We start from the raw sequence: 27,486 nt of genomic DNA, 5'->3' as shown, positions 1-27,486 counted from the left end.
AGGTCCTGACCCTTCTGCAGGATGTCAGCCAGCTCCTCCGTTTAACAGGCCATTTCCCTGTTAGCAAAACATTCCCAGGAAGCCCATTGTCACTGAGCCCTCTGTCACACTGCTGTGCTGTTAAGAGCTTACACACAGAGGACCTGACTATGGCACTCGCGTCACATCCTTCTGTTTTGAAAGGAAACGTTGCAGCAGGACACTCCAACAGCCACTGTGGGAGATCAGCCCTTGGCTGGCAGGCTAAAGCAGGTGACAACGCAGGTGAACAGATCTGGACATATTTGCTTGGCTAAGTGGATAATTAGCCATAGGCATGCACATGCTTTACTGTCTGCAGTTGAAGATTCATCCAATCTAAGACATTCAAGTAGGTGAACAGTTAATCTCATACAAAAAAGTGTAGATATCTGACACAACACCCACCCTAACATAGCAGGTAAAAAGTACCCTCATCTCACAAACACTCGTGTAGATGGACAGCTGCCCTATATCAGAGGCAAATCATTCCTATAGAGACATAAATGACCTGAGTCTATGGGACAGGCTCAGCTGTGGTATGACATGAGCAATGACAAGAGACACAGAGAAGATGGCTCCTCACTGAAATCTCTGCCTACAGATGTAGGATCTTAATTTGAGCCAGTTTGCTACAGCAGGAAAATCATTTCTACAATTGTAAAGAAACTTTGAAAAGTGCTATGTACGTCCAATGTATTATTATTATTAAAATAATCCTGCAGCAAAAGGAAATGTCAATTATTATACATTTGATACATTTTTGTAAGGGAAAATCTAACTTCAGAAGCCTTTTAAACCTCATATACACTACATGTTTGACGTTTCCTGCATTGCAGGAAAGTTCTCCTGCAACAGGGTAAGATCCAACATCTGTAAGTCAGACTGATGTCTGTTGGAGATGTTTACCAGGTTTATTTGCGATTAAATAGTATTCTTTGAGTTTAACGGGTAGTTGTTGGCTCTTTTCAAAAGTAAAATATCACATTCCTGCTTTAAGTTCAGGGATGTATTTTCTTCTTCTTTAAATATTTGTTTATGGGCTTTTTCTAAAATAGGGATTTATTTTTCTTTAATTTAAATTTCTAACTCAGATTTAATTTTAGCAGAGTATGAGATTGTAATTTCCCTAATATACACCTTAAAAACATCCCATATTATGTTGGGGGATAGCTTTTCTTTGTCCTCTATGTCTACATTTGTAAAGGTAAAGGTTTTATATTTATTTATTGACATATTTAATACATTTATGGGCTTGAAGTTGCGTTCTGTTAATTCTTCATATCAGAGCATTTTTGGATATAAGAATTCTTGAATTGCTTTTCTTACTTTGAGAAAAAAGGAGTAGTCTTTCATTGTTGGGAATAGTAATCTCCAGGTATCTTGTAAATTATTTTCAGCCTCTTTGGAGGTTCCTTGAATTTGCCTGTCAATCTTATCAAATGTATGATTTGGTTGCTTGCTAAATGAATAGTTCCTGCCTGGATTTGATCTAATATTGTTACACCCTGAGCTGTTTCACCTGTCTTGTGAGTGTCTCCACCCCCCCCAGGTGTCGCCCATTTTCCCCTGTGTATTTATACTTGTGTTCTCTGTACTCCTTTTCTCACCCTCTTGGTTTTGACTCTTCACTGTCCTGCCCCTGAGCCTGCCTGCCGTCCTGTACTTTTGCCCCACCTCTGGATTACAAACCTCTGCCTCACCTGAACCTGAGCCTGCCTGCATCCTGTACCCTCCTCCCACTACTCTGGTTATCGACCCCTGCCTGCCTTGACCTGTCGTTTGCCTGCCCTATTGCTGTAACAAACATTGTTACTCCAACACAGTCTGCATCTGGGTCTTACCTTCAAACCTGATAGTATGAAATGGCCATGACTGACCCAACAGGCCCGGGCCAGCTGCACGACGCCATCTCCTCCCAAGAAGCCACCATCGGGAGGCAGAAGGAACTGCTTCGTGGTCTTATGGAGGGGGTCCAAAAATTGGCTGTACGCCATGACCCGGGAATTGGACAATTTTCTGTAGCAATTCCGCGGGTTGTCTGGAAGGCAGCCTATCACGGTGGTAACCCCACAGGCCCTCAGTAACCCAGCTGCTATCAGCGCCGTCTCATTGTTCACTCCACCTTCTCGGGAGCCCCGTTAACCCCCCCGGAGCCGAGCACCTGTTCGGGCGTTTCTAGCTCAGCGAGTCCTCATTTTCCTACTTCCCCTCGGATCTCTCCAAGATAGCCTATCGCCACACTGATGTCCCGGGAGGGCTCTCACCTGGGCTACTGACGTATGGGAACAACAGTGTTAGTTTGTGGGAGAGGTGAAGATTTCTTTAATGCCCTGTTCTCCGGGAGAGAAGCTGCCCGGAAACAAATCCAGCACTGGCATGAATCCTGCCGTGTGGCCGACTATGCGGTGGATTTCTCCACGTTGGCAGCAGAGAGTGCTTGGAACCAGGAAGCACTGTTCGATATGTTCCTGCACGGCGTCTCAGAGGAGGTCAAGGATGAGCTTGCTGATCGGGAGTTACCCACAGATCTTGATTCCCTCATCGCTTTGACCATCCAAAACTATGGGTGACTACGGGAATGATGGAGGGAGAGGAAATTTGACTTCGCTCGTACGTCCAGGGATTCCACCTTGCCTCCGAGCCACCTCGGAAGTCCCCAACGATCTTCTTGCCGAGAGAACCCGAGGCTTCCCAACCTTCCCCGAGAGTCGCCGAAGACGGCTGAGTCACTGCATTCCGAGCCTATGCAACTAGGTAGAGCTGGGCAATCACCAGCGGAACGGCAATACAGGATCAACACAAAGTGTTGTCTGTACTGCGGGGCTCTTGGTCATTTTGTATCCTCTTGTCCTTTAAAAATATCAGGCTCACTGGTAGGAGCAAGTACTCGTGGGCCATATGGAGAACTTTCCTGCTTCTCTTGCTCGCACCCCTGTTCATGCCATTCTTCTGTGGGGAAACCAGTATAAATCTCTCTGGGTCCTCATTGACTCTGGGGCCAATGAGAGTTTTTGGACACTACACTAGCTCCTGAGTTGAACATCCCCACTCAGCCCCTCTCCACTCCCATGGATGTTAGGGTGCTGGACGGGCGGTCTATAGACCGGGTCACTCATATTACCACTCCCATCAACCTACGGATGTCAGGGAATCACAGCGAGACTATTCCTGCTCATCAAGTCTCCTCAGATACCCATGGTATTGGGATTCTCCTGGCTCCAGTGACACAATCCCCTCATCAACTGGTCTACTGGTGCCATCATGGGCTGGAGTCCATTCTGCCACGCTCAGTTTCTGAAGTCAGCACAACCTGCCCGGGAACATCTTTCTGCGTGCTCTCAAAGTGCCCCGGAACTCTCTGCCATTCCCGCGGAGTACCAGGACCTTCGGGAGGTGTCCAACAAGGTCCGGGCCACTTCGCTTCCTCCCGATGGTGGCTCCTTGGGAGGAGAAGGCATTGCGCAGCTGGCCCGGGTCTGCTGGGTTAGTCATGGCCAGTTTGTACTATCAGGTTTGAAGGTAAGACCCAGATGCAGTCTGTGTCCGAATAACAATGTTTATTACAGCTTCACCACAGCTCCTGCCATCCTGTACCTTTGCCTCACCTCTGGATCACCAACCTCTGCCTGACCCAACCCTGAGCCTGCGTGCCATCCTGTACCCTTCCCCCAGTACTCTGGATATTGACCCCTGCCTGCCTTGACCTGTTGATTGGCTGCCCTGTTGCTGTAATAAACATTGTTACTCCAACACAGTCTGCATCTGGGTCTTACCTTCAAACCTGATAAATATAGCTTTAATTATATCTATAAACACCCGATTTGTCCCTGGTGGGAAAAACAATGAAATCAATGTGTATTTTTCACCATGTAAGGTACAATTCCAGCTAGCTACTGGAACGAGCTGCAACAAACCCTCAAAATGGACACCTAAATCTCTTCATTCATCTCTTCATTCAAATAATCAATCATGGACACTCTTACTGAGAGTTGTGGCTGCTTTGCGTCATATATTGTTGTCTCTACCTTCTTGCCCTTTGTGCTGTTGTCTGTGCCCAATAATGTTTACACCATGTTTTGTGCTGCTACCATGTTGTTGTCATGTTGTGTTGCTACCATACTGTGTTGTCATGTGTTGCTGCCTTGCTATGTTGTTGTCTAAGGTCTCTCTTTATGTCGTGTTCTGATGTGTGTTTTGTCCTATATTTATATTGTTTTATTTTTAATCCCAACCCTTGTCCCTACAGGAGACCTTTTGCCTTTTGGTAGGCCGTCATTGTAAATAAGAATTAGTTTTTAACTGACTTGTCTAGTTAAATAACATTCAACATCAGAAAACGGCGTTCTTGGTCCGTGTGCTGGGACATAAAGGAAAAGGGTATATTCTTATTAATGCCATTCTCTTTGAACAGCAAGTCGGGACTGGGAATGCTTTTTTAGAACACAGAAGGCTGTGTGCTGTGATGTGTGCGCAGCAGCAGTCATACCCCTCCCACAGAGCTCGCTGACACATTCTACAGAGAAGACAGATTACTATACTCCTCAGGCTTTAGGATGAGCTGAGTGTTTGGAACAATGAGGGTTACAGAGCAATGTTGCGTATAGAAATGCAGAAACTGCAACCCTTCAGGAATAGGATATGTTACAATCTTGATTCACAAATGATGAACACTGTGGTCTCATGGTGTTATGTGCATCTGGTAATTCAGCTTTTGCATGGTACTGAATATAATAGTACTATATATCATGGTACAATACATCATGATACTATACTGTATACAATGGTACTATATCTTATGGTACTATACTGTATATCATGGTACTGTATATCAGCACATACATGTCCAGTAGCAGCTACAGTGTGTCACAACAAATGTGTGTCACAGGAGGTTGGTGACACCTTAATTGGGGAGTACGAGCTCGTGATAATGGCTGGAGCAGAATTATTATGAGTCGTCCTTCCCTCAGTAGCCTCCTGTGGTGTGTCCATGCACTTCGGCCTGCTTTCCTCTGTATCGTAGTTTATTTAGTGCTCCCTGGCTGGCTGGTATAGAGCTGCATGGGATTACCATTTTTATGAATCCGACGAGGCCCCGTACATCGCAATCAGGAGTGAGTGTAGTGATATTTCATTCTGACAGCCGGGGCATGGCACAGCGCTCCTCTCCACACAGAGCACCCATAAACAACAACACCAGCCCACGGGGGAACCATAAACCATACCGCCATGGCACCAGGGGAAAGAAAATCATGTTGCACCATCCCACTGAATAAATCAAATTCACACATTACATTAGATTCCTCATTCACCTATCAACCTCAAAGCTCCACACACCTTTCCAGTAAAACAAATGCATTAGAGAAGTTCTAGTCCAAAATACATTCCAATTATCCTGTGACTAATATGGTTTATTGCAGCTTGTCTGGTGAGTGAGCTTGATAGGCCATTAATGTGTGTGAGGTTGTGGCGGATGGGCCTTGGACAAAACCTCTCAGCACAGACGCACGCTGGCCAGAACCTGTCTCTAAGCGTATTCATGGAAAAGCAGCATCAATGTGATGGCGATGCAACGGCCTACCTTCAGTAAACTACCCTGCTTTTTCTGCCAGTAAAAGACATAAGGACTGATGTGACGTGAATGAGACTTACTTTGTCCATGTGGTCTGCTGATACAGATCTAAAGAGACAGTGAAAGACTGCTCCTTAAACGCCTCCTGGATAGAGGATATAATGTTATTCAAGAACAATAATGGTAAAGGTTCAAATTGATACTCTTAATATTATAGTAGATACAGATAGTGGCATAATATCTAGTTTAACCGATCATATAATAACAATAATATAATCATAATATCTAAGCCCTCTCGACTACAGAGGGTGGTGCGGTCTGCACCACGCATCACCGGGGGCAAACTACCTGCTCTCCAGGACACCTACAACACCCGATGTCACAGGAAGGCAAAAAAGATCATCAAGGACAATAACCACCCGAGCCTCTACTTGTTCACCACGCTTCCATCCAGAAGGCAAGGTCAGTACAGGTGCATTAAAGCTGGGACAGAGACATAGAAGCTGTTTTTCAATATCAAGGTCATCAGATTGTTAAACAGCCACCACTAGCACAGAGAGGCGGCTGCCTACCTACAGACTTGATATCATTGGCCACTTTAATAAATGGAACACTAGTCACTTTAATAATGCCATTTATTTTTTATTTTTTTTACATATCTCACATTACTCATATCATATGTATATAATGTATACGGTATCCTTCACTCTCTATTCTTTACTATCTATTGCATCTTAGCCGCTCTGTCACTGCTCATCCATATATTTTATACTTTATATTCTCATCCCATTCTTTTACTAGATTGTGTGTATTAGGTTTTGTTGTGGAATTTGTTAGATATTAGGTTTTGTTGTGGAATTGTTAGATATTACCTGTTAGATACTGCTGCACTGCCGGATCTAGAAGCATAAGCATTTCACTACACTCACAATAACATCTGCTAACCATGTGTGTGACCAATAACATTTTATTTGATACAGGGTGATTTTACTCTCTCTGATGACTGACAGCAGTCTACAGAATCACCCCCATGTCCAAAATCAGCACCAAAGTTTACACCTCGAAATCAATGTGTTCAGGGTTCATGTCAGACGAATATACTCCATCACTGATACAATTACTTGACTACTGTAAGGTCACGGTCTGCTGCTCCACAAAAAGAGCTGTGTAGTGAAGATCAGACTGCATGCTGTAAAACCTGAAAACAACCGTTAGCATTTGGAATATAATGAGCAAACTGTACTAATAAAAATCTTCCTTGCGACATGGGGCCATGCATTATCATGATGAGACATGAGGCCATGCATTATCATGATGAGACATGGGGCCATGCATTATCATGATGAGACATGAGGCCATGCATTATCATGATGAGACATGAGGCCATGCATTATCATGATGAGACATGAGGCCATGCATTATCATGGTGAGACATGAGGCCATGCATTATCATGATGAGACATGAGGCCATGCATTATCATGATGAGACATGGGGCCATGTATTGTCATGATGCGACATGGGGCCATGCATTATCATGATGCGACATGGGGCCATGCATTATCATGATGCGACATGGGGCCATGCATTATCATGATGAGACATGAGGCCATGCATTATCATGATGAGACATGAGTTATGTACATATTGTTGTTCTATTCCTTTTGCTTATTTTCTGAATAACTGTAAGATGTAAATATTGTGTCGTTCCTGGAAGCTGTTGCCGTAGTGATAACCAAAAGATACCTCATGCGACATGGGGCCATGCATTATCATGATGAGACATGGGGCCGTGCATTATCATGATGAGACATGAGGCCATGCATTATCATGATGAGACATGAGGCCGTGCATTATCACGATGCGACATGGGGCCATGCATTATCATGATGAGACATGGAGCCATGCATTATCATGATGAGACATGGGGCCATGCATTATCATGATGAGACATGGGGCCGTGCATTATCATGATGAGACATGGGGCAGTGCATTATCATGATGAGACATGGGGCTATGCATTATCATGATGAGACATAGGGCCGTGCATTATCATGATGAGACAAGGGGCCATGTATTATCATGATGAGACATGGGGCCATGCATTATCATGATGAGACATAGGGCCGTGCATTATCATGATGAGACATGAGGTGATGGCAGAGGATGAATGGCAGGACAATGGGCCTCAGGATCTCATCACGGTATCTCGATGCATTCAAATTGCCATCGATAAAATGCAACTGTGTTCGTTGTCCGTAGTTTATGCCTGCTCTTACCATAACTGCACCGCCAACATGGGACACCCTGTTCACAACGTTGACAACAGCAAACCGCTCTCCCACACGATGCCATACACACTGTCTGCCATCTGCCTGGTACAGTTGAAACCAGGATTAATCCGTTAAGAGCACATTAAAATCAGTTAAGACACTGAACTGCAGGCAGATCAAGACCCTGGTGAGGATGACAAGCCCGCAGATGAGCTTCCCTGAGACGCTTTCTGACAGTTTGTGCAGAAATTCTTTGGTTGTGCAAACCCACAGTTTCATCAGCTTTCTGCAGGTGAAGAAGACGGATGTGGAGGTTCTGCGAGGTTCTGGGAGGGTGTGGTTACACATGGTCTGCGGTTGTGAGACGAGTTGGACGTACTACCAAATTCTCTAAAATGACATTGGAGGCTTATGGTAGAGAAATTAAAATTATATTCTCTTGGCAACAGCTCTTGTGGACATTCCTGCAGTCAGCATGCCAAATGCACTCTCCCTCAAAACTTGATGCATTGATGTAATTGTGTTGTGTGACGAAACTGCACATTTTAGAGTGGCCTTTTATTGTTCCAAGCACAATGTGCAGCTGTGTAATTATCAAGCTATTTAATCAGCTTCTTGATATACCACACCTGTCAGATGGACGGATTATCTTGGCAAAGGAGAAATGCCAACAGGGCGTTTTTTGTGCACAAAATGAGGGAAATACGATTTTTAAAATTTAATCTCATGAAACATGGGACCAACACTTCATATTTTTGTTCAGCATTCAGGAAGTATACAGACCCGTTGACATTTGTTCCGTGACAACCTTACTCTAAAATGGTTTGAATTACTTTTTTCCCTTATTAATCTACACAGAATACCCCATACTGACAAACTGAAAACAGGTTTTAGAAATGTTTGCAGTATACAGAACCTTTGCTATGATATTCGAGCTCAGGGGCACCCTGTTTCCATTGATCATCCTTGAGATGTTTCTACAACTTGATTGGAGTTCACCTGTGGTAAATTAAATTAATTGGACATGATTAGGAAAGGCGCACACCTGTCTATATAAGGTCACACAGTTGATATTGCATGTTAGAGCAAGAACAAGCCATGAGGTCAAAGGAATTGTTTGTAGCGCTCCAAGACAGGACTGTGTTGAGACACAGATCTGGGGAAGAGTACCAAAAACGTTCTGCAGCATTGATGATCCCCAAGAACACAGTGGCCTCCATCATTCTTAAATTGAAGAAGTTTGGAACCACCAAGACTCTTCCTAGAGATGGCCGCCCGGCAAAACTGAGCAATCGGGAGAGAAGGGCCTTGGTCAGGGAGGTGACCAAGAACCCGATGGTCACTCTGACAGTGCTCCAGAGTTCCTCTGTGGAGATGGGAGAAACTTCCAGAAGGACAACCATCTCTGCAGCACTTCACCAATCAGGCCTTTATAGTAAAAGGCACATGATAGCCAGCTTGGATCTTGCCAATAGGCACCTAAAGACTCTCAGACCATGAGGAACAAGATTCTCTGGTCTGATGAAATCCAGATTGAACTCTTTGTCCTGAATGCCAAGTGTCACATATGGAGGAAACCTTGCACCATCCCTAAGGTGAAGCATGGTGGTGGCAGCATCATGTATGGGGGAAACCTTGCACCATCCCTAAGGTGAAGCATGGTGGTGGCAGCATCATGTATGAAGGAAACCTTGCACCATCCCTAAGGTGAAGCATGGTGGTGGCAGCATCATGCTGTGGGGATGTTTTTCAGTGGCAGGGACTGGGAGACTAGTCGGGGTCAAAGGAAAGATGAACGGAGCAAAGTACAGATCGATCCTTGATGAAAACCTGCTCCCGAGCGCTCAGGACCTCAGACGGGGACGAAGGTTCACCTTCCGACAGCACAACGACCCTAAGCACACAGCCAAGACAACGCAGAAATGGCTTTGGGACAAGTCTCTGAATGTCCTTGAGTGGCCCAGCCTGAGCCCGGACTTTAACCCAATCAAACATCTCTGGAGAGACCTGAAAATAGCTGTGCAGCGACGCTCCACATCCAACCTGACAGAGCTTGGGGATCTGCAGAGAAGAATGGGAGAAACTCCCCAAATACAGGTTTGTCAAGCTTGCAGCGTCATAACAGGTGCGTCAACAAAGTACTGAGTAAAGGGTCTGAATACTTGTGTACGTTTATTTGTTTTATGTGCAAAAAGTTATAAAAACAGTTTTTGTGGTATTGTGTGTAGATTGATCAGGGGAAAAAACATTTGAATCCATTTGAGAATAAGGCTGTAAAGTAATAAAATGTGGAAAAGTCAAGGAGTCTGAATAATTGTTGAATGCACTGTACAGTACACTTGGTATTTGAAGCACAGGTTTTCTAAATACTGTGTAATTTCATAGCATATGGTTAACATTAATATTGTACGTTAAATCTTTTACCTTAGTAGTCAAAACTATTTGATCTCTGTTTAAAATTGATGTTGTGTTTATGTTTTAGCACCAGCCTCAGACGTCTCAAGGTCACTATGTCCTGGCCATCAACCAGACTTTCTGATTAGGTCACTTTCTGTCCTGGTCAGGCTGTATTGATGCAATTTGTATGCAGTGCTCCTAAGTTTAAAGTACACACATTACAGTGAATCTGGGGCAATTTGTGTACCGGTAAGTGAGTGATTTTAGGACTAATTTGCATCATGGGTGTTGTTGTCCTTGAGGCCGACTGGAGTGTAAAGGCTCTATTGTTTTTCACAGAACAGTCTTTTTGCAAGGTATCACCCACACTGTGATGACTCACAGTGCACTGCTCTCAAAATACACCCAGATCACAGCCCGACATGGTCCTCCGACAGTCTATATCAGGGTTCCACAACTGGCAGCGGTTTTATTTGACCCCCTCATGTTCACTGAGCAAAAAAATATAATAAAACATTTTAAATGGTTACATTTTCATTGTTGGGTGTAAAAACACCAAGAAATCAGCTTCAAGTTATTTTAATTTTGGAACTCTGTTCCCAAGTATTTCAACAAATAATAGAGAGACACGTGATCATAAACAAATGGAAGCAAGATTGATGTTTCATTCTAATATTATATCAGTTTGGCCTTCTTGCAGTTTGCAGTCTACAAATTATTTCAAATTGTGTTCCGGACCCCCGACCATCCACTCCACTAAAAATCATCCAGCACTGAATTTAGTTGATGATCCCTGGTCTATATTATATTTTCAGATAATATAATCAAGGCGTATCAAAAGTTATTACTTTTCCCGACTTACAGTATATACACTGAGTGTAAAAAAACATTAAGGTCACCGTTTCTTTCCATGACATAGACTGACCAGATGAATCCAGGTGAAAGCTATGATCCCTTATTGATGTCACTTGTTAAATCCATTTCAATCAGTGTAGAGGAAGGGGAGGATATTGATTAAATCATTATTTTTAAGCCTTGAGACATGGATTCGTATTTTGTACCATTCAGAGGGTGAATGGGCAAGACAAAAGATTTAAGTGCATTTGAACAAGGTATGGTAGTTGGTGTCAGGCGCACCGCACCGGTTTGTGTGCGGTGCGCCGGTTTGTGTGCTTGATTATAGTATTGGTCTCAGCTTTCGAAAAGAAGAGAGCCTTTCAGTTTGGCAGAAACTTGCCAATGCCAATATAGGATAGCTTCATCGACCACCCAGAATATCACATTACTGTATATACTCTGTCATGTGTAGACTAGGAAATTAATTAAACGGTGCTTTTGGCATTCTGAGCACAGCCCGATTCCAGCAGCTATTCCTCAGGTAGTATTCTGGCTCTACAGGAAAAAATAAATCATGATGATTGACTAGAGCCACAGCAAGATAATTAATCTATGGGGGGCTGATCATGCTTCAGACTTTTATTTTTTAAATAAGAAATTAATATCTATTCTTTGGCATGTCGAGAAGACAATGCAGGATACAGGATTGGAGCCCCTGTCTGTCATATTGCAGGTAAAGTTAAAAGGTCAGATGAAAGACATTCAGTCAGTCATGTTCTGAGGACACATTCCCCTTGGGATGACCTCTCTCCCATCATACTCAAGTACATTGTCATCAATGCGCTTGTCATTCTGTAGTCTAACCTATACATAATCAGTATGCGTTTATGAAATCAACTACATTGCAATCAGACTGTGCATAGTGACTGATGGACAAATCTCTGTGCATCCCAAATAGGACTCAATACTCACCACCATGGCCCAGACTTCATAAATGATCTGGATTTCACCTATCGGAAAGGATGAAATGCATTAGGAATAGAATGAATAGAACTGACAAATAATTTACTTTCATGTGGAATCCTGTTGTATAGATTTTCTTTCTATGCATTTAATTATATCCAATAGCCAAAATCCATATAGATGACTAAAAAAAACTTGGACCAGGTGATCAAGATGAGCTCACCTTGCCAAAACAGATGCCTGAATGTACAGTACGATGACTCTGCAATGGAATCACAACTAAAAAGGACCTAACCAAAATCATTCAATCATACATGGCAGCGTACACAGACGCCAAATTGAAAAATAATGTAATATGTAAATTAGAACCATATGTTTTACATAATGAGGTCAACAGGTATATTTTTCTTTGTTCATGAATCTTCAACCATACACTGAGTGTTCAAAACATTAGGAACACCTGCTCTTTCCATAGCATATGCTGACCAGGTGAAAGCTATAATCCCTTATTGATTTTACTTGTTAAATCCACTTCAATCAGTGTAGATGAAGAGGAGACAGGTTAAAGGATTTGTTTAGCCTCGACAATTGAGAAATGGATTGTGTGTGTGCCGTTCAGAGGGTGAATGGGCAACACAAAAGATGTAAATGCCTTTGAACGGGGTATGTTATTAGGTGCCAGGCATATCAGTTTGATTGTCAAACACTGCAACACTGCTGGGTTTTTCATGCTCAACAGTTTCCCTTGTGTATCAATAATGGTCCACCACCCAAAGGACATCCAGCTAACTTGACACAACTGTGGGAAGCATTGGAGTCAACATGGGCCAGCATCCCTGTGGAATGCTTGACACCTTGTAGAATCCATGCCCCTGATGAATTGAGGCTGTTCTGAGGGAAAAGGGGTTGCAACTCAATATTAGTGAGTTGTTCCTAATGTTTTGTCCACTCAGGGTATATTAGAAGATTCTCCATTAATTTAACTCAAGAGAATCCTCAAGAATATTGATGCAGGAAGGCAAACATATAAGATGAAAATGTCAAACGGAAATATCATATAAGGTTTATTTTATTATTTTATTAATAATCAATGGTTAAATGAACTTTTCCACCCAAATATGCAAAGAGCACTTAAGTCATACTCCCTCTCCTCATAGGGTGAGCATTGTACACGGAGACAGACGGGAGAATCACTCTATATAGCACGTTATGGTGTAGATAGGAACAAATCATAATCAAAGTAGAATAATATGTCCAAGTATGTCATCATTTGTTAGACCTGCATGTATACTAAAAATATAAATGCAACAATTTCAAGATTTTACTGAGTTACAGTTCAAAGAAGGAAGTCAGTCAATTTAAATGAATGAATTTCACAACTGGGCAGGGGCGCAGCCATGGGTGAGCATGGGACGGCATAGGCCCACCCACTCGGGAGCCAGGTCCTCCCACTCAGGAGCCAGGCACAGACCATCAGAATGAGTTGTTCCCCACAAAAGAGCTTTATTACAGACCGAAATACTCCTCAGCATCGCCCCTCCCCCTCTTCAGATGATGCCAAAGGGTGAAGAAGACAGATGTGAAAGTCCTGTGCTGGCGTGGTTACGCATGGTCTGCAGTTGTGAGGTAGGTTAGATGTACTACCCAATTCTCCAAACATTGGATGCGGCTTATGGTAGAGAAATTAACAAATTCTGGTGGACATTCCTGCAGTCAACATGCCAATTGCAAGCTCCCTCAAAACTTGAGACATCCATGGCATTGTGTTGTGTGACAAAACTGCACATTTTAGAGTGGCTGCTTATTGTCCCCAGCACAAGGTGCACCTGTGTAATGATGCTGTTTAATCAGCTTCTTGAGATGCCACACGTGTCAAGTGGACAGGCTATCTTGGAAAATGATTAATACTCACTAACAGGGATGTAACCAAATTTGAGATAAGCTTTTTGTGCGCATGGAACATTTCTGGGATCTTTAATTTTAGCTTATGAAAAATGTGACCAACACTTTAAATGTTGTTTATATTTTTGTTCAGTATAGATCACATTAAAGATACGCTACCTCTACAACCACACAACTTTAGGTACAGAAATAACCTACAATCTATGATCGTGGCATGTTTGCCACTGCAAGGAAAGGAACATTAGAACTGAAGCAATTTTCTAGGCCGTCCTTATTACTGGAACACAGTGGCGACTACTCTCCAGCTGTTCACATCTCCAGACATGATTCCAATTTTCAAACCTTTGAAAATACTTCCGAACATCACATTTGAACTTTTTTGACAATCCTCAATAAGATCATTGCTGCTACATATTTCAGATAAATTCACCTGATTACATCATAATGATGAAATCAAGTCTCGGGACCATTTCGAAAATAAAAGAAAAAAGCAAATCTATAGGGAGTCTTTAATCAGGAAAATGTTACAGGGAAATATTCCAATGACTACATTTAAATTATTTTTCTGAGGCAACTCCGTTTCAGTCATGTGCAATAGAAATGTCTAAATCCCATTCTTCACATTTAAAACCAAATAACTGAAAGGTCCAAATGCAGTCATTTTTACCTCAATATCAAATCATTTCAGGGTAACAATTAAGTACCCTACTAATTTCAATAAAAATTGAAAAGAGCAATTTCTCAAGATTTTTGCTAGGACTGGGAGTGGTCTGGGTGAGTATTTTCAAACAGCTCTTACATTAAAAGAGCATCATAATTGTCACAGTAGTATTCCAACCCCAGCGAGGAAATATCTAGAAAATACAGAAAATCATGTTTGACTGCATTGGTCCTTTAAGGATTCATACTGATCTAATCAAAACAGTTTGGCAGATTTTCTTCTTGAAGTGCTTTCAGACAAGAGGGGCTACTTATAACTATGTATAACACATCAACATGTGAGCCTCTGAAATCCACAATGTCAATCAACTGGATAAGCGGCAGTGTTCCTTAGCCACTCACATTTTCAACGTGAAGAGCAAATCTCATCTTCCTATCCCTTCTCTGGGAACTAACGGTGTTAAGTGGCATTGTTCTAGTTGTGGCAGGTTTCCCTGCTGGTACTGCTCTGATAAACAACATGAAGACAAAACATACCAGAACTTTGAGATGAAGGGGTCAACTGTTGTCAGACAGCGCATACAGCACATGTCTGCCACACAACACATTTGCACACACTCTTTTCAGCCAACCTTTCAGACAACCCACTTCTACAGTTGAAAACAGCGGTTTAATCCTAGCTTCCCAAATAAACAAAAAATAAAAAATAAATGCATAAGAGATATTCCACAATGTATTCTCAATGGAATATTACATGAAATCAAATGTACATATTCATTTGCAAATTATTTGTATTAATTAAAGTAGGTGCAAGACTTAACATGGGACACAGGCGAGGGACAGGGTTCTGACTAGTTCTACTGGATAATCAGCACATGCATTAAAAGACTGTTGAATCCTCCAACATCTCAACAACCAAACAAGTAAACCAAAAACACAGCGAAAGAAACACAGACCAGTTTTGAGAACTGATATAAATGATTGCCATTTGCAATATATCAGCTTTTAACCGTAACAGAACCCCAATGTCAATGTTATGGGTCAAGTTATGACTGAAAATATATGACAGACTGTATATATTAATTTACAGTCTGTTAATCGTTCCTTTTTTGTGTTTAAAAGTCTCAGGCTCATTTCACAGTGAGTGATGGAGAGAAAGGCATCCCTCCTGTTCAGCCAACACAGCATGTGATGTGTAGAGAGCAGAGTCCATGATGTCCTGTAACTGAGCCAGCCCACCTCCAGATCCTCCTGTCCGTCAGAACCTTGGGAAGGCCAGAGGATCTCCTCAGAGGTGAGCCAGCACAGCAACACCATCCTAGCCAGGGACTTCTTTCTCCTCAGATCGACATGGCTTTACCTGGCTCATTTCAGCAAGGACTCCTGGAAGATGAGACAACGCATCAAGACAGAATATTGTGTAAAGGATTATTTAAAAGTGAGTAGTAACTTGGCATGAACATAGGCTGAGACTGGACACCGTTTGATAGTAACATTACCTGGGTCTCTTTAGGTCCCTGGCTGGAGAGGTTCTCTGTTTTCACCTCCACAGGAGCTACATTGTTGGCCATCTGTAGGCTCCGGGTCACCGGCCCACCAGCTCGCTCCCTCGCTCTCAGAGAGAACCGTTCCCCTTCTTTCTTAGGCGGCACCTGAGACTGCTTCTGTAGGGGCAATTTCACCTCTGCTACCTTCTTAGGCAGCATTTCCTTGCCCGTGCGTTGCTTTGTCTGGGTTGCTGGCAGTGGTGCAGAGTTACTGGGAGTCTCGGAGGGCAACGGGGTGGGGGGTAATGATTGAACTTTGCCTTTTTTACTTTTCATGTTGAGAGAAACTGTGGCAGCAGGGAAAGACGCTGGCCTCTTCGTACGCACCTGTGTGACAGCAGTCTTTCCTTTACCTGGCCGCGGTGTGGTCTCAGCCTCCGCAGAGCCGGGTCCAGAAGTGCGAGCGCGTGTTTTGCCCAGGGTTTTGGGCACCGGCTCAGCAGTCTCTGGCTGCTGGATCTCAGAGTCTGTGGTTCTCCTTCGAAGGCTCATGTTTTTATCTACAGCTGGTGTTGCCTCTTCTGCTGCTGCTCCCTTTTTGGCCTTTTTCGAGTCAGGCTTCATGGGACAGCTGACTGCTATATGTTTACTGAGACTGGCAGGGTAAGTGAACTCCCGACTGCAGTGAGGGCACACATGGACCCCCTGCGGCTCCTCCTCTTTAACCTGGCTCGGGGCCTTAGCAGTAGCAGCAGTCTTATTCCTCTGAGTGATGGCCTTCTGAACCAGCTGGTTCTTCTTCTTACTGAGGGAACTCATCTTGGTTTTGCCAAGCGGTTCTTGGTTGAAGTTCAGCCTCTTGGGTTGGCCCATTCTGCGGAAGGCGTTGTGCCCTGCGTTGGCAGCAGAGGCAGGTGACAGAGCTCCGTTCTGAGGCTTCACTATCTGTCTGAGAGGGATGGGGTTCTTCTTGGGAGTGTACCGCCTCTTATCACTAGCGTTGGCACAGGCTAGTATGTGCTTGTGCAGCTCGGGCATGTTATCAAAGCTCTTGCCGCATTTGGTGCATCGGATGGCAGTGCTGAATGTCTGGGGGATGTTGTGGGTAGTGAAGTTGGTGGCCGAGGCCACTGAGTCTGCAGCCGTGCGGTTGTGGTAGGGGAAGGGGGGTGGCTTGAAACTGGGGTAGTGTTGATTAATGCCCAGGCGTACGTCTGGGCCTTTAGGCTTGCCTCCTTCAGAAGCCATGATCTTTATTGTAGTATAGAGCTCTTCAGTAGGGTCCTCTGGTCCAGCCTCCTCATGCTTCCCGTTAGTATCAGGCTGCTCTTTCTTCACATCAGAGACCCCCTGGGAGGAGGCAGCTTCAGCAGAGGACTCAGGCCCTGTGGTTGAGAGGTTACTCTCCTCTTTGGCCCTGGCTGGGTCTGTGTAGTTCTGTGGCCTCAGCTTGCCACTCTCCACCGCTGCGTGTGTGCACGGCTGGCTGGGATGCAGGTCTTTGTGGTGCTGCTGGAGGTTGCAGAGGAAGGCGAACTCCTTGGAGCAGAAGGAGCAGACAAAGATGCGTCCCACACCATGGAGGGCTGTACGGTGCTCCAGCAGGGCCGGGGCATTCCCAAACAGCTGCACACAGAACTCACACCTGTAGGGCCACTCAGCCGCGTGCTCCACGATGTGCCGACTGAGCTCTTTGATGGAGCGGAAGGGATCCTCACACACGTTACACACAAAGCTCTTACTGAAGGGGTCTGGCTCCAATCCCTCCTCCTCCACCACCTCTTCAGAGGGCTTTTCAGCAGCAGCGGCAGATGGAGGTGAAGACCCTGTGGCACCAGGAGGAAGGCCTAAATCAGCCAGCTGATCCATGTGCTGGACCTCCTCTTTAATCACAGTGCTAGAGAGTGATGCTGGGGATACCACTGACGGAGCTGGGACATCTGATATTCCAACAGGAGAGGTCGATGAGGCAGTGAGGGGGGATTCTGTTACGGGTGATAAAACAGGGAGTTCAGAGCATTGGGATTTCCCCTGTCCCTCAGTAATAATCGGTTCCAGGTCTGGGTTAATTTGGATATCTAAGAAAATGTGGTTCCCACTCCTAGCAGGTTTAGATTGTGCTGAGGACAGACTCACAGGGACAGCATCAGATACTGAGGGGGACTCTGTAGAGGGGTTTGATAAAGCTTTCCCGATAACGGGATCTGTATTGTGGGTGGGGTCTACTGGCTTAGTAACATCTCCATAACTGTTACTTACTGCAGCTAATATTGTCTCTGCTGTAGTAGAGTTAGATACACAAACTGGCTCATCCTCACAATGGTCAATGGATCTGGGGGACATTTTAGGGGAGAGGACAGGGAGAGAGCTGGAAGTGGGGCAGTCTGATGAGGGCATAGAGGGTAGGACAGGGGGAGGTGGAGTTGGAGAGGTCAGGCTGGAGACGCAGGGGGAGGAGGGATTCATAGTGACAGGGGTTAGAGAGGGGGGAGAGGGATCGGCTGATTCAAAGGGCATATTGGAAGAGGGACTGTGAGAACCTGTGCCTGTACCACTGCTTGCAGTATACTGAGAATCTGGGCTTCCCAAGGCACAAGAGCCCTCCTCTCCTGCTGGGTTTAAGCCAGCGTACTCATTCATCAACACCTTCTCTAGCATACTGGTATTGGGCTTCTTCTTCTTGGTGTGGGGCTGTGTCGGAGCTGGACTTCCCTTGGACTCTGGCTCCGCTGTACTCTTCCGACTCATGCTTAAATCCAGCACTTCCTCCCTGGGCGTCTTGTTGAAGCTGTCACTCCATTTACTGATGCCACTGGAAAGGTCCAAGGGCTGCTGATTACACGAGTTCCCTCCGGTCCGAGAGGCAGACCAGCTGCACCCGTCCTTCCCGCTGGGACTCATGGTGTTCCTCTCCTCTTTGCTGGACAGACTCCAGGCAGAGGAAATGCCCAGGCTCTCCAGCTTTGGCACCTTGAGGGTGTACGACGAGACCCCTGCCTCGCTCTTACAGCCATCTGCTTTCAGCGCAGGGCTGAGCTGTGGAGACGAGGGAGGGGAAGCCGTTCTCCTCTTAAACCTGCCTGAGGCTGCAGGCAAAGACGTAACGGAGAGAGGGGGAGCTAATCTGTGGCTGTCTGCTATCAGGGCGATGGTGGGTTTCTGACCGTCTGTCTGAGTCTGGAGGAGCTGTTTGAGCTTAGGAGACAGATAGATAGTTTTCTCCTTTTGAAATGCTAATGAGTCTGAGGACTGAGGGAAGAGACTTTCCACCAACAAGGTAGATGAGGAAGACGTGGAGGAGGAAGAGGCAGAGGACCCATTTTCAGACTCCATTTTAAGACTGGGCATGAGCGGGGGTGTCGACGTTCTCCTTTTCGTCGTGGGCTGGCCGAGGTTGGAGACCTGCTTCACAGCACAGGTCCTGGTGTCCACTTTGAAAGCCTGACTGATCTGATTGGGGCTGATGACCACTGCATCGAGACCAAACAGTGCTGCAGAACTGGAGTCCACTTCGATCACTTCACAGCCGCTGACTGAACTAGTGGACAGGATCTTGCCGTCGATGTACAGGCTGAGGTTCTCCGAGATATTATTGGATATGTCGACCATGTACTCCTCTCGGTCCCCCTCATCCTCAGTGTCTGCACTGGGCACATAGACAGGGGGTGGGCTGGCACTGGGGGACTGCTCAGGCAGACGCTGCTGCTGCTGTTGCTGTTGCGGGCTCTCCTGCAGCAGCATGCCTTTCCTGCGCACACCCTTGGGCAGTAAGTGGCGCTCGTGGATTCTGCGTTGGTGTCTGCGCATGTTAGTGTGAGTGCCGAAAGCCTTATTACAGTACTTGCAAGGATGAAGCTCTTTTGTCTCTCCATTCTCATCCACGATAAAGGGCTGGTCACTCTCAGCCACAGGGTCCTTCCTCACAAGCTGAGGGCTCTGCATAAGTCCTCCAGGGAGCGGGGACCCCATGACAATGTAGTGGCCAGAGACAGTGGCACAGTCTGGGCTGGAACAGTCAGCCTGCCCCAGAGGACTGAGTAAAGTAGCAGTTCCAGCCAGTGAGCCAGGCCTTTGGCCTTTGTTTTTTGGCCCGTTCTCGTGCCTCCGCTCGTGCCGCCGACGTCCCACCTGCGAGCCAAAGGACTTGCCACAGTAACGGCATTTGAACGTGTGCGTTTGCTGGTTTGCAGTGGCATGGATGTGGGTGTGGCGCTCCAAGCCCTGTTTGGTGGAGAAATGGCGCTCGCAGTGCTGGCAGGGATGGGACTCCTCTCCGTGGGGGTCACCTTCAAGGTCAGGGTCGAGGTATGGGTCAGCCTCTGGTTCAGGCCTTGGTAGGGATGAGGCAGTCTGAAGGCTCCCAGGCCCCACCTCACCTGGGCTGCTATGGCTTAGTGGCAGATCAGGCTGCTCACACCTATCCTCCGACTCAGCTTCAGTAGCAGACAGAGCACTCTGCGACGGCCGCAGATCCCTTGGGTCTTCCTCATCACCCTCATCTTTCTCTCTCATTGCTGCTGAGATGAACTGGGCTTGAGAGAGGCTGTTACTCCCCATGGTGGAGCTCTCCCGAGTCCCCTGTGAAGGAGAGGGTCTCTCGTCCTCCTCATTTGGACCTAAAACCGCAGAGAAACAGAATTTAAAAAGTAACATTTAATTTCAACGTAAAAAAAATATTCTGAGAATTTAAAGGGGGAAACCCAGCCGAAATGGTTGAAATACATGAATAACATGACTTAACTAGCTACACCTGGACAGACTTCCCAAATGACAAATATCTATTATAAAATGGGGCAACTTACCTTCCTCTGTATCCCACATCTCTGTGACAATAGGTTTGGTTCCGCCTGTTTGTTTGGGCCCACGGAATCCACCCAAACAAGCCTGTCTGGCTCTTTCCAACAGTTTTCTGGCTAAGGTAAAAAGCACACATCAACCAACAAACATTAGCCAAACTCAAATAAAAAAATTCACACCAAAGCAATACTGGTAAAATGTGGAATGAAGTTTCTTTAAAATGTTGACATTGGACTACTTCTACACAAGTAAATCAGAAAGATATTCAGAGAAGTGAACATCTAGTGGGGAAAGTGTACTAATTCACTCCTCAACTCACAACCGTGCTGTGTATTGGTTGGCACTTAAAACTACATGGAATTTCAAACTCATAATATTATATTTGTCTAACACAAAGCAAAGCAATATACTGTATGACTGCTGAACAGGATCTTAAACAATGTTGGCCAAGTACCACATGTGCTTATGTCATCAATTGTCTATCGACATTACCATACAGAATATTTTTCCCCTTCTTCAAAACAGCTGCAGGATTAAAAGTCAGGCTAACATCCAACACGGTCAAATACAACTTATGGCCTAAATTCATTTTCACAGCTATGATGCCTTCATTCAGAATTTTTCAAGTCATACTAAACACAAAGCTACATAATGAACAAACTGTCATGCGAAGAGACATGGATATTTTTGGAATGGCTGATCAATGTAGTGGCTATGTCCCTCGGCAGGAGACCATTTTGAGTTGATATCAGCCAGCCTCAAGAGACTGGGCTAGCATCCAGTCATCACTGGAGTTGCTGTGACAATAAGGTCATCTGGCCTGGCCTACAAAGCCTGATTCATGCCACAGAAACACGTGTTGCAGCTCAGTCACCTGTGCCCCTCAAATTGGTTTCAAGTCAGCAAAATAAACAAGTTTGAGTGCTTGAAAACAAGCATTGAAATTGTGCTAGCATTTAGTTTTTCCCCAGAAGTTAATTTACTTACATTGAAAGATTATATGGTGTATAGATAGTTCCCACTTGTTGGAAATTTGATGCAGATATGTACATGATTTGTCAAAGAGGGATTGCAGATAAATGACAAGTAGGCTTTCTTAACAGACAATTCTGAATGTTGAGACTTTAACACAACTCACTGATAGTATTCAATAGGCCTTTTAACATGGCAATGTTCTTAGTCCCAGGCAAAAACTGGTCGTGGGCAAGCTAAGCCTGTGTGCACACAAGCAGAGTTGCCTGAAACCAACCGTCACTTTTCTGGAGTAAAATATTCAAATTAGGAGACAATGGAACACTGATTGACTAGCCCTGCAAAGTCAGTGCCAGCCTGCTCCAGCAATACCACTTTTTTTATGAGTGTGAAAACGCTGGAATTAGAATGCACCGTAGTGAATGAGAGAAAACAGACAGGCCGCGAGCGTCAAAGCCGTCATGCACTTCACATTAGAACGCAAGTCTGTCCCCCCCCGCATTTACGTGAAGCAATTCCGGTACAGCGAGCATATAAAACGCCACAAAAGACCGTTTGTGCATTGTTACGTCTGGAATTGTGACATGTATAAGTTAGTTAGAAAGTGTCAATATTGTGTTAAGTTTAGCCTCCAGTGACAATAATACATATTTGAAGGCAATAACTTTATGCCTACCTTTGTTGATGCCAAGCACAGACATATAGCCTAGGCAGGCTACGACTGGGAAACTTGAACTCCGTTCAAGAGAGAATACTGTTACGTATAAATAACCAGACTAGCTACATTCTTTAAAAACTGCTAGGGTGTATTAACTAACGTTACAACGCTCCTGTTCGTGATCCAACATAACAGGAGGCAGGTACGGTGGCTCCCGTAGGACATAATGTGAGTCAAAATGAACACAATTCACAAGGGCTACATAGCAAACATAAATAGAACTGTTTATTATGGCTTTTCATGACAATGTAATTGGCATAAAACTACTTAGTGCATGTGAATTGACGCTCTACTCGCACGCAATTTAACGTAATCCGTGTGGTTTCAGTTTTGCCCCGGGATAAAATCTATTTTAGCCCTGGGCATTGGTGTGAACGTGACTATTTAGTTAACTTTTAACTAGGCAAGACCAAATTCTTATTTTAAAATAACGGCTTACCCCGGACAAACCCTCCCCTCACACAGACAACGCTGGGCCAATTGTGCACCGCCCTATGCGTCTCCCGATCACTATTCAGTCAATAAATCAGTGCAAATTAAAAACAGACCGGGGTTGAACGCATAGATAGGCCTACACCAAACTTGACAATCATTCATATTGAAAGGAAAACACGAGGTCAATTTCAAAGAGAAAAAAGTATGAATTTCATTCTAGCAGGTAATTATTATGCAAAATGCAACTCGATTTTAAGACTTGGTATTGTTGAGAAAGGAAGGGTGGGACTACAGAACTTGTGCAACTACATGCATCCTGGGCCTTGTCTGCAGCACTACATTGCCTCAACTTTGCATTGACTTTGGCTGACTAGCTAGCTAGTAGCTACAGTCCCGAAGCCAAATTAAAATGGAGCTCACTTACCTGGGAAACATGAACATTTCAAATTTGTCAAAGTATAAGAAACCTATACGGTTCAGCTAAATCGTATTTGTTACGTCGAAAATGATTAAAGGGTGTTTCATTTCAGGGCAGGCATATTCCCAGCGATGGCACAGACAAAACTGATACACGTACCCAGGTAGCTAACTAGATGAAGCTAAGGGTTTACAGCACATGTATGACACATACCTCGAGTAATCTACCATCCCTTTACCACAACGGCAACTGTTTATCAGTTATTTTATTTTCTGAACGCAAACACCAGCACTTTGCAGTCTAGCACGCCCGTGCTTGACCTAGCCTGTTAGCTTGCTACCCGAGCTGAATTGACAGCAGAGTGAAACAAACCGATCAGACTATGCAATCCCTAACCTGCAAGTCCTGTAACATAACTAGCTAATTGGATACCTCTTAAATATAGGTAAGTAGCAAATGGATCAACGGGTCAAATAACGTGGCTCGCAAATAAGTTGCTAGTCTGGAAAGGTCACATCCCAGAAAACTCGGTGGCTGGTTCGTGGTGACGTTTACGTTAGCTAGCTAACTTATTTATCCGACAAGCCAATGTTGACAGTATCGTGCTGTCTGTGTTGTTACACAATAGCTACCAATTTAGCTGCAATCAACCTTTATGAATTAACAGGAACATAAAACTACATTTGAGATGGAAAGTTTGGAAAGGAAAATTACTGCATCTAGTTAGTTACACCTCACTGTACTGTTAGCTAAGCTAGCTAGCTAGCATGCTATCAAGAATTCAACTTCGAATGGGCGTAAGGACAATTTCCTTCGACTTCTGCCACCCACTGCCAGCTATCGTATCGAAGAGCTTGGTAAATATGTACTGCAAAATGTAATAGAGAAATTATAATTTTAGGGGTGTACGCCTTACCTCGCTTTGCCCTGGGTGAATTTTTCTTGTTCAGATTGCTGGCTCTTTCTTCCTCTAATGCAGCTGTTATCTCAGGGTTGTCTTCCCCATTGTACCACACCAGCAACTCTTCCCCGGGTCCTATTGGCTGTTACAAGAAAAGAGGAGAATGGGAACAAATCAGAGACAGGTTTGCTGAGAGACAGGATGAAATACTTGGGCTCTTGTTGTGCCTGTCAAGTCCAACAAGAATGTTAGGTCCTGACATTTCAGTAGCTGTAGATGGCAAACTATGTATTTACATTTTTGAAAAATGTAATTCCTTTATAAATGGGTTATTATACCCAAGTATAGCAGAGACAGCATAATGCAAATTTGTATTTTGCATGAATAAAAAAAAAAAGTTTACCACAATTCTCTCATTTGGCTTCAATGAGAATAACCCCCATACTAGCCGGCAGATCCGACCGCTTGCTTACATCTGCACTAGGGTCGGACAGAATCCCTGTGTAGATTAAGACGCTGCGGAGCCAGCGTGAGATATGGCTCGGGAAAACGTACCTCAATCCAGGAATGAGAAATGCGTTGTACTACAAATTGTCGCTAAATAGCCAGTACTCTTGCATTCACATGCCTAAATAGCAAACCATCACTCTGCTTTAATGCTCAAATGTTTAGAGAATAACATTTTACCAGTGAGACTTCATGTCTGAATTGCCCGTAACACTTTGTAGTAAATGGCTCGGTTGATCTCCATGGGGAAAAGGTTCTGTTCTTGAGTGGAGTATGGCCAGTTTACATACCGTAGCCAGTTCCCCTTCATGGGGTCTGTAGCATCCACACACATATTACACCTACAGACGACAGATTGGTTATCTGGATGATAATCTTTAAAATGTTATGAAAACGGATAACAGCATATATAATATGGAGGATGTGCTGTGCCTGTGATGTTTACAACCTAAATGTCTGTGAAGGTACTGTAGATCTTTGAGGCTATTGCTCTATCCTCTGCTGCTCACCTCCCACATGTAAACATTGCTGGACACCTGGGACATCTTTTTTCTCTCTCCTACAAACGGGCCGAACCTCTTGCCTTTAGGGATCAGCCTCGAGGCCCAGACACCTGGGGAAAAGAGTGGAGGAAAATCCCAAACCAAAACTCCACTGCCTACTAAATGTTGCCTAGGCAACTTCCTGCCATTGGGGGATAGCGATCCCAAATCAAATTCATCTTACAAATGCAGATTTTTAAAAGTTGGCCAGAATTGGACATGCACTACAACATTCACAATTAACCATGCAATATACAAAGCTTTCAGACTCTAAAATTGTGTTAAGGTGTGCCGATTCTCTGAGGCATGCCAGAACAGGCTGGAGATGATTATTTTTCTTGAGTTGAAAGCCTTCATAATGTACTCTGCTTCCACTGCCAGATGTAGTTCTTCCTCTCCCTTGTGATCACTGGTCATTACTGAATGATCCTAAGTATCAGGAGCTACACTTATATGAGCTACACACATGCCAGTCAGAAACCACAGAGCCGCTCACTGCATATCGTACGGTGCACTGCTAGCGGAATTTTACCACCAACAAATGAACATTGATCACTTATCTACAAAACTGAAAAGTGATGTGACGTTAAAACAAACCCAAAGCGGCTCATTTTCAACTCACCAATGCGACTTTGATCAACAGCAGAGAAGCTTAGTCTCATGCTATTGGACAAGCCCTTCCACACATGTTGCGGAATGTCAGGGAGCTTTTCATTTGTCCCTCCAGGAACTGAATATAACACACAATTTCATATCTAAAACAGACCACCACCCTGACCAAAACTCTCTCACCGGGAGCACTGTAAAACTGAGAATAAATGCATTGGCTTCTTTTACCTGCTCATGTAAGACTCTGGGTCTGGCACTTTGGGCAGGCTGTGCTCATATTGGATGTAAAGGGGAGGCAGCACAGGAGACATGTATAATTGTGGTCTCAGGATAATAGTCAATCCTATGGTTGGATAATAGCATTGAGGCAGACTGCCGATGCCACATATAGCCACATGATAGTGACTCCGGCAGAGTTACTACTGATTATGAAGGGGATAGCTATCATTACTAGTACTCCACTATAATTAGGATTAACTACCCCATTATTAACAACACAAGGTGAAATATAAGACACGCATGTTTGTGGAATCAAGTTGTTCTTATTACAACAAGCTCGAGAAGCACAGCTAGCAAGTTTTTTTTTGTAAGAGGTTGTATTTATTACTCATAAGGTATTCTATTAGGAAAGGAGAGGGGATTCTAAGGCAAACTGTCCTGGCTGTCACTGGTTCAAAATATCACACTCCTTTATATAGTTGCCAAACTCCGACACAAAGCATATTACATGGAGGCCAGGCACATTTTCTCAAGCTGCAGACATGCCAGCATGCATATATTTCAGATTGTAGTATGAATTCAGTGTAATAACTCATTATTGTAGTAGACTTTTCCATAGCCTGAAATACAGTGATGTGATCATCTCCATAAGTAAGGCCTACCTCACCAAACAAGTGCAAGAAAATGCCTTCAGTAGGCTATAGGCTGCACTCATGTTGAATATAGGGTAGTATAAGGTCTTTTAAAAGCTTTCAAAATATGATAATTTTACAGTTACAACCGAAAAAGACTAGCCTACTAACTATCGGCTAAACCATTATTTATCCAGAACTTTCCTATACTTTCATGAACAAATCAATTAGGCCTACATTTGGAGTTCACACCCCTAGACTTATTCCAGATTTTGTTACGTTACATTTTGTTAGCCTTATTCTAAAATGGATTAATCGACACACAAAACCCCACAATGACAAAGAAAAAACAGTTATTTTTTATATTTGACAAAATATATTAAAAATAAATGAATCCAATCAAATTTTATTGGTCACATACACGTGTTTATCAGATGTTATTGTGGGTGTAGGGAAATGCTTATGTTTCTAGCTCCGACAGTGCAGTAATATCTAATAATTTCACAACATATACACACAAATCTAAGTAAAGGAATTAAGAATATTTAAATGTCAGAGCGGCATACATTATATACATATGAGATGAGTAATGCAAAATATGTAAACATTATTAAAGTGACTAGTGTTAC

The 27,486-nt window shown here is 44.1% G+C and overlaps 1 protein-coding gene across 2 annotated transcripts; it reads right to left on the bottom strand.

The window, feature by feature from the left end:
• Positions 1-14,455: 14,455 nt before the first annotated feature.
• Positions 14,456-24,132, bottom strand: LOC124002881 (PR domain zinc finger protein 2-like). Of its 2 annotated transcripts, none has more exons than XM_046310681.1 (4): positions 23,661-24,132; positions 20,910-21,020; positions 16,120-20,723; positions 14,456-16,003 (listed from the first exon to the last, which is right to left on the bottom strand). In XM_046310681.1, exons 2-4 carry the CDS (start codon positions 20,926-20,928, stop codon positions 15,986-15,988), a joined length of 4,641 nt encoding a protein of 1,546 aa, XP_046166637.1. In that variant the 5' UTR covers positions 20,929-21,020; positions 23,661-24,132; the 3' UTR covers positions 14,456-15,985. The 2 variants fall into 2 exon arrangements, with proteins under 2 accessions (XP_046166637.1, XP_046166635.1); XM_046310679.1 differs by lacking the exon at positions 23,661-24,132 and adding an exon at positions 22,553-22,730.
• Between the last annotated feature and the right edge of the window lie 3,354 nt (positions 24,133-27,486).

The sequence above is a fragment of the Oncorhynchus gorbuscha genome, linkage group LG18 (assembly GCF_021184085.1).
Source record: "Oncorhynchus gorbuscha isolate QuinsamMale2020 ecotype Even-year linkage group LG18, OgorEven_v1.0, whole genome shotgun sequence".
Taxonomy (NCBI): Eukaryota; Metazoa; Chordata; class Actinopteri; order Salmoniformes; family Salmonidae; genus Oncorhynchus; species Oncorhynchus gorbuscha.
This window is presented reverse-complemented; position numbering and strand designations above follow the sequence as displayed.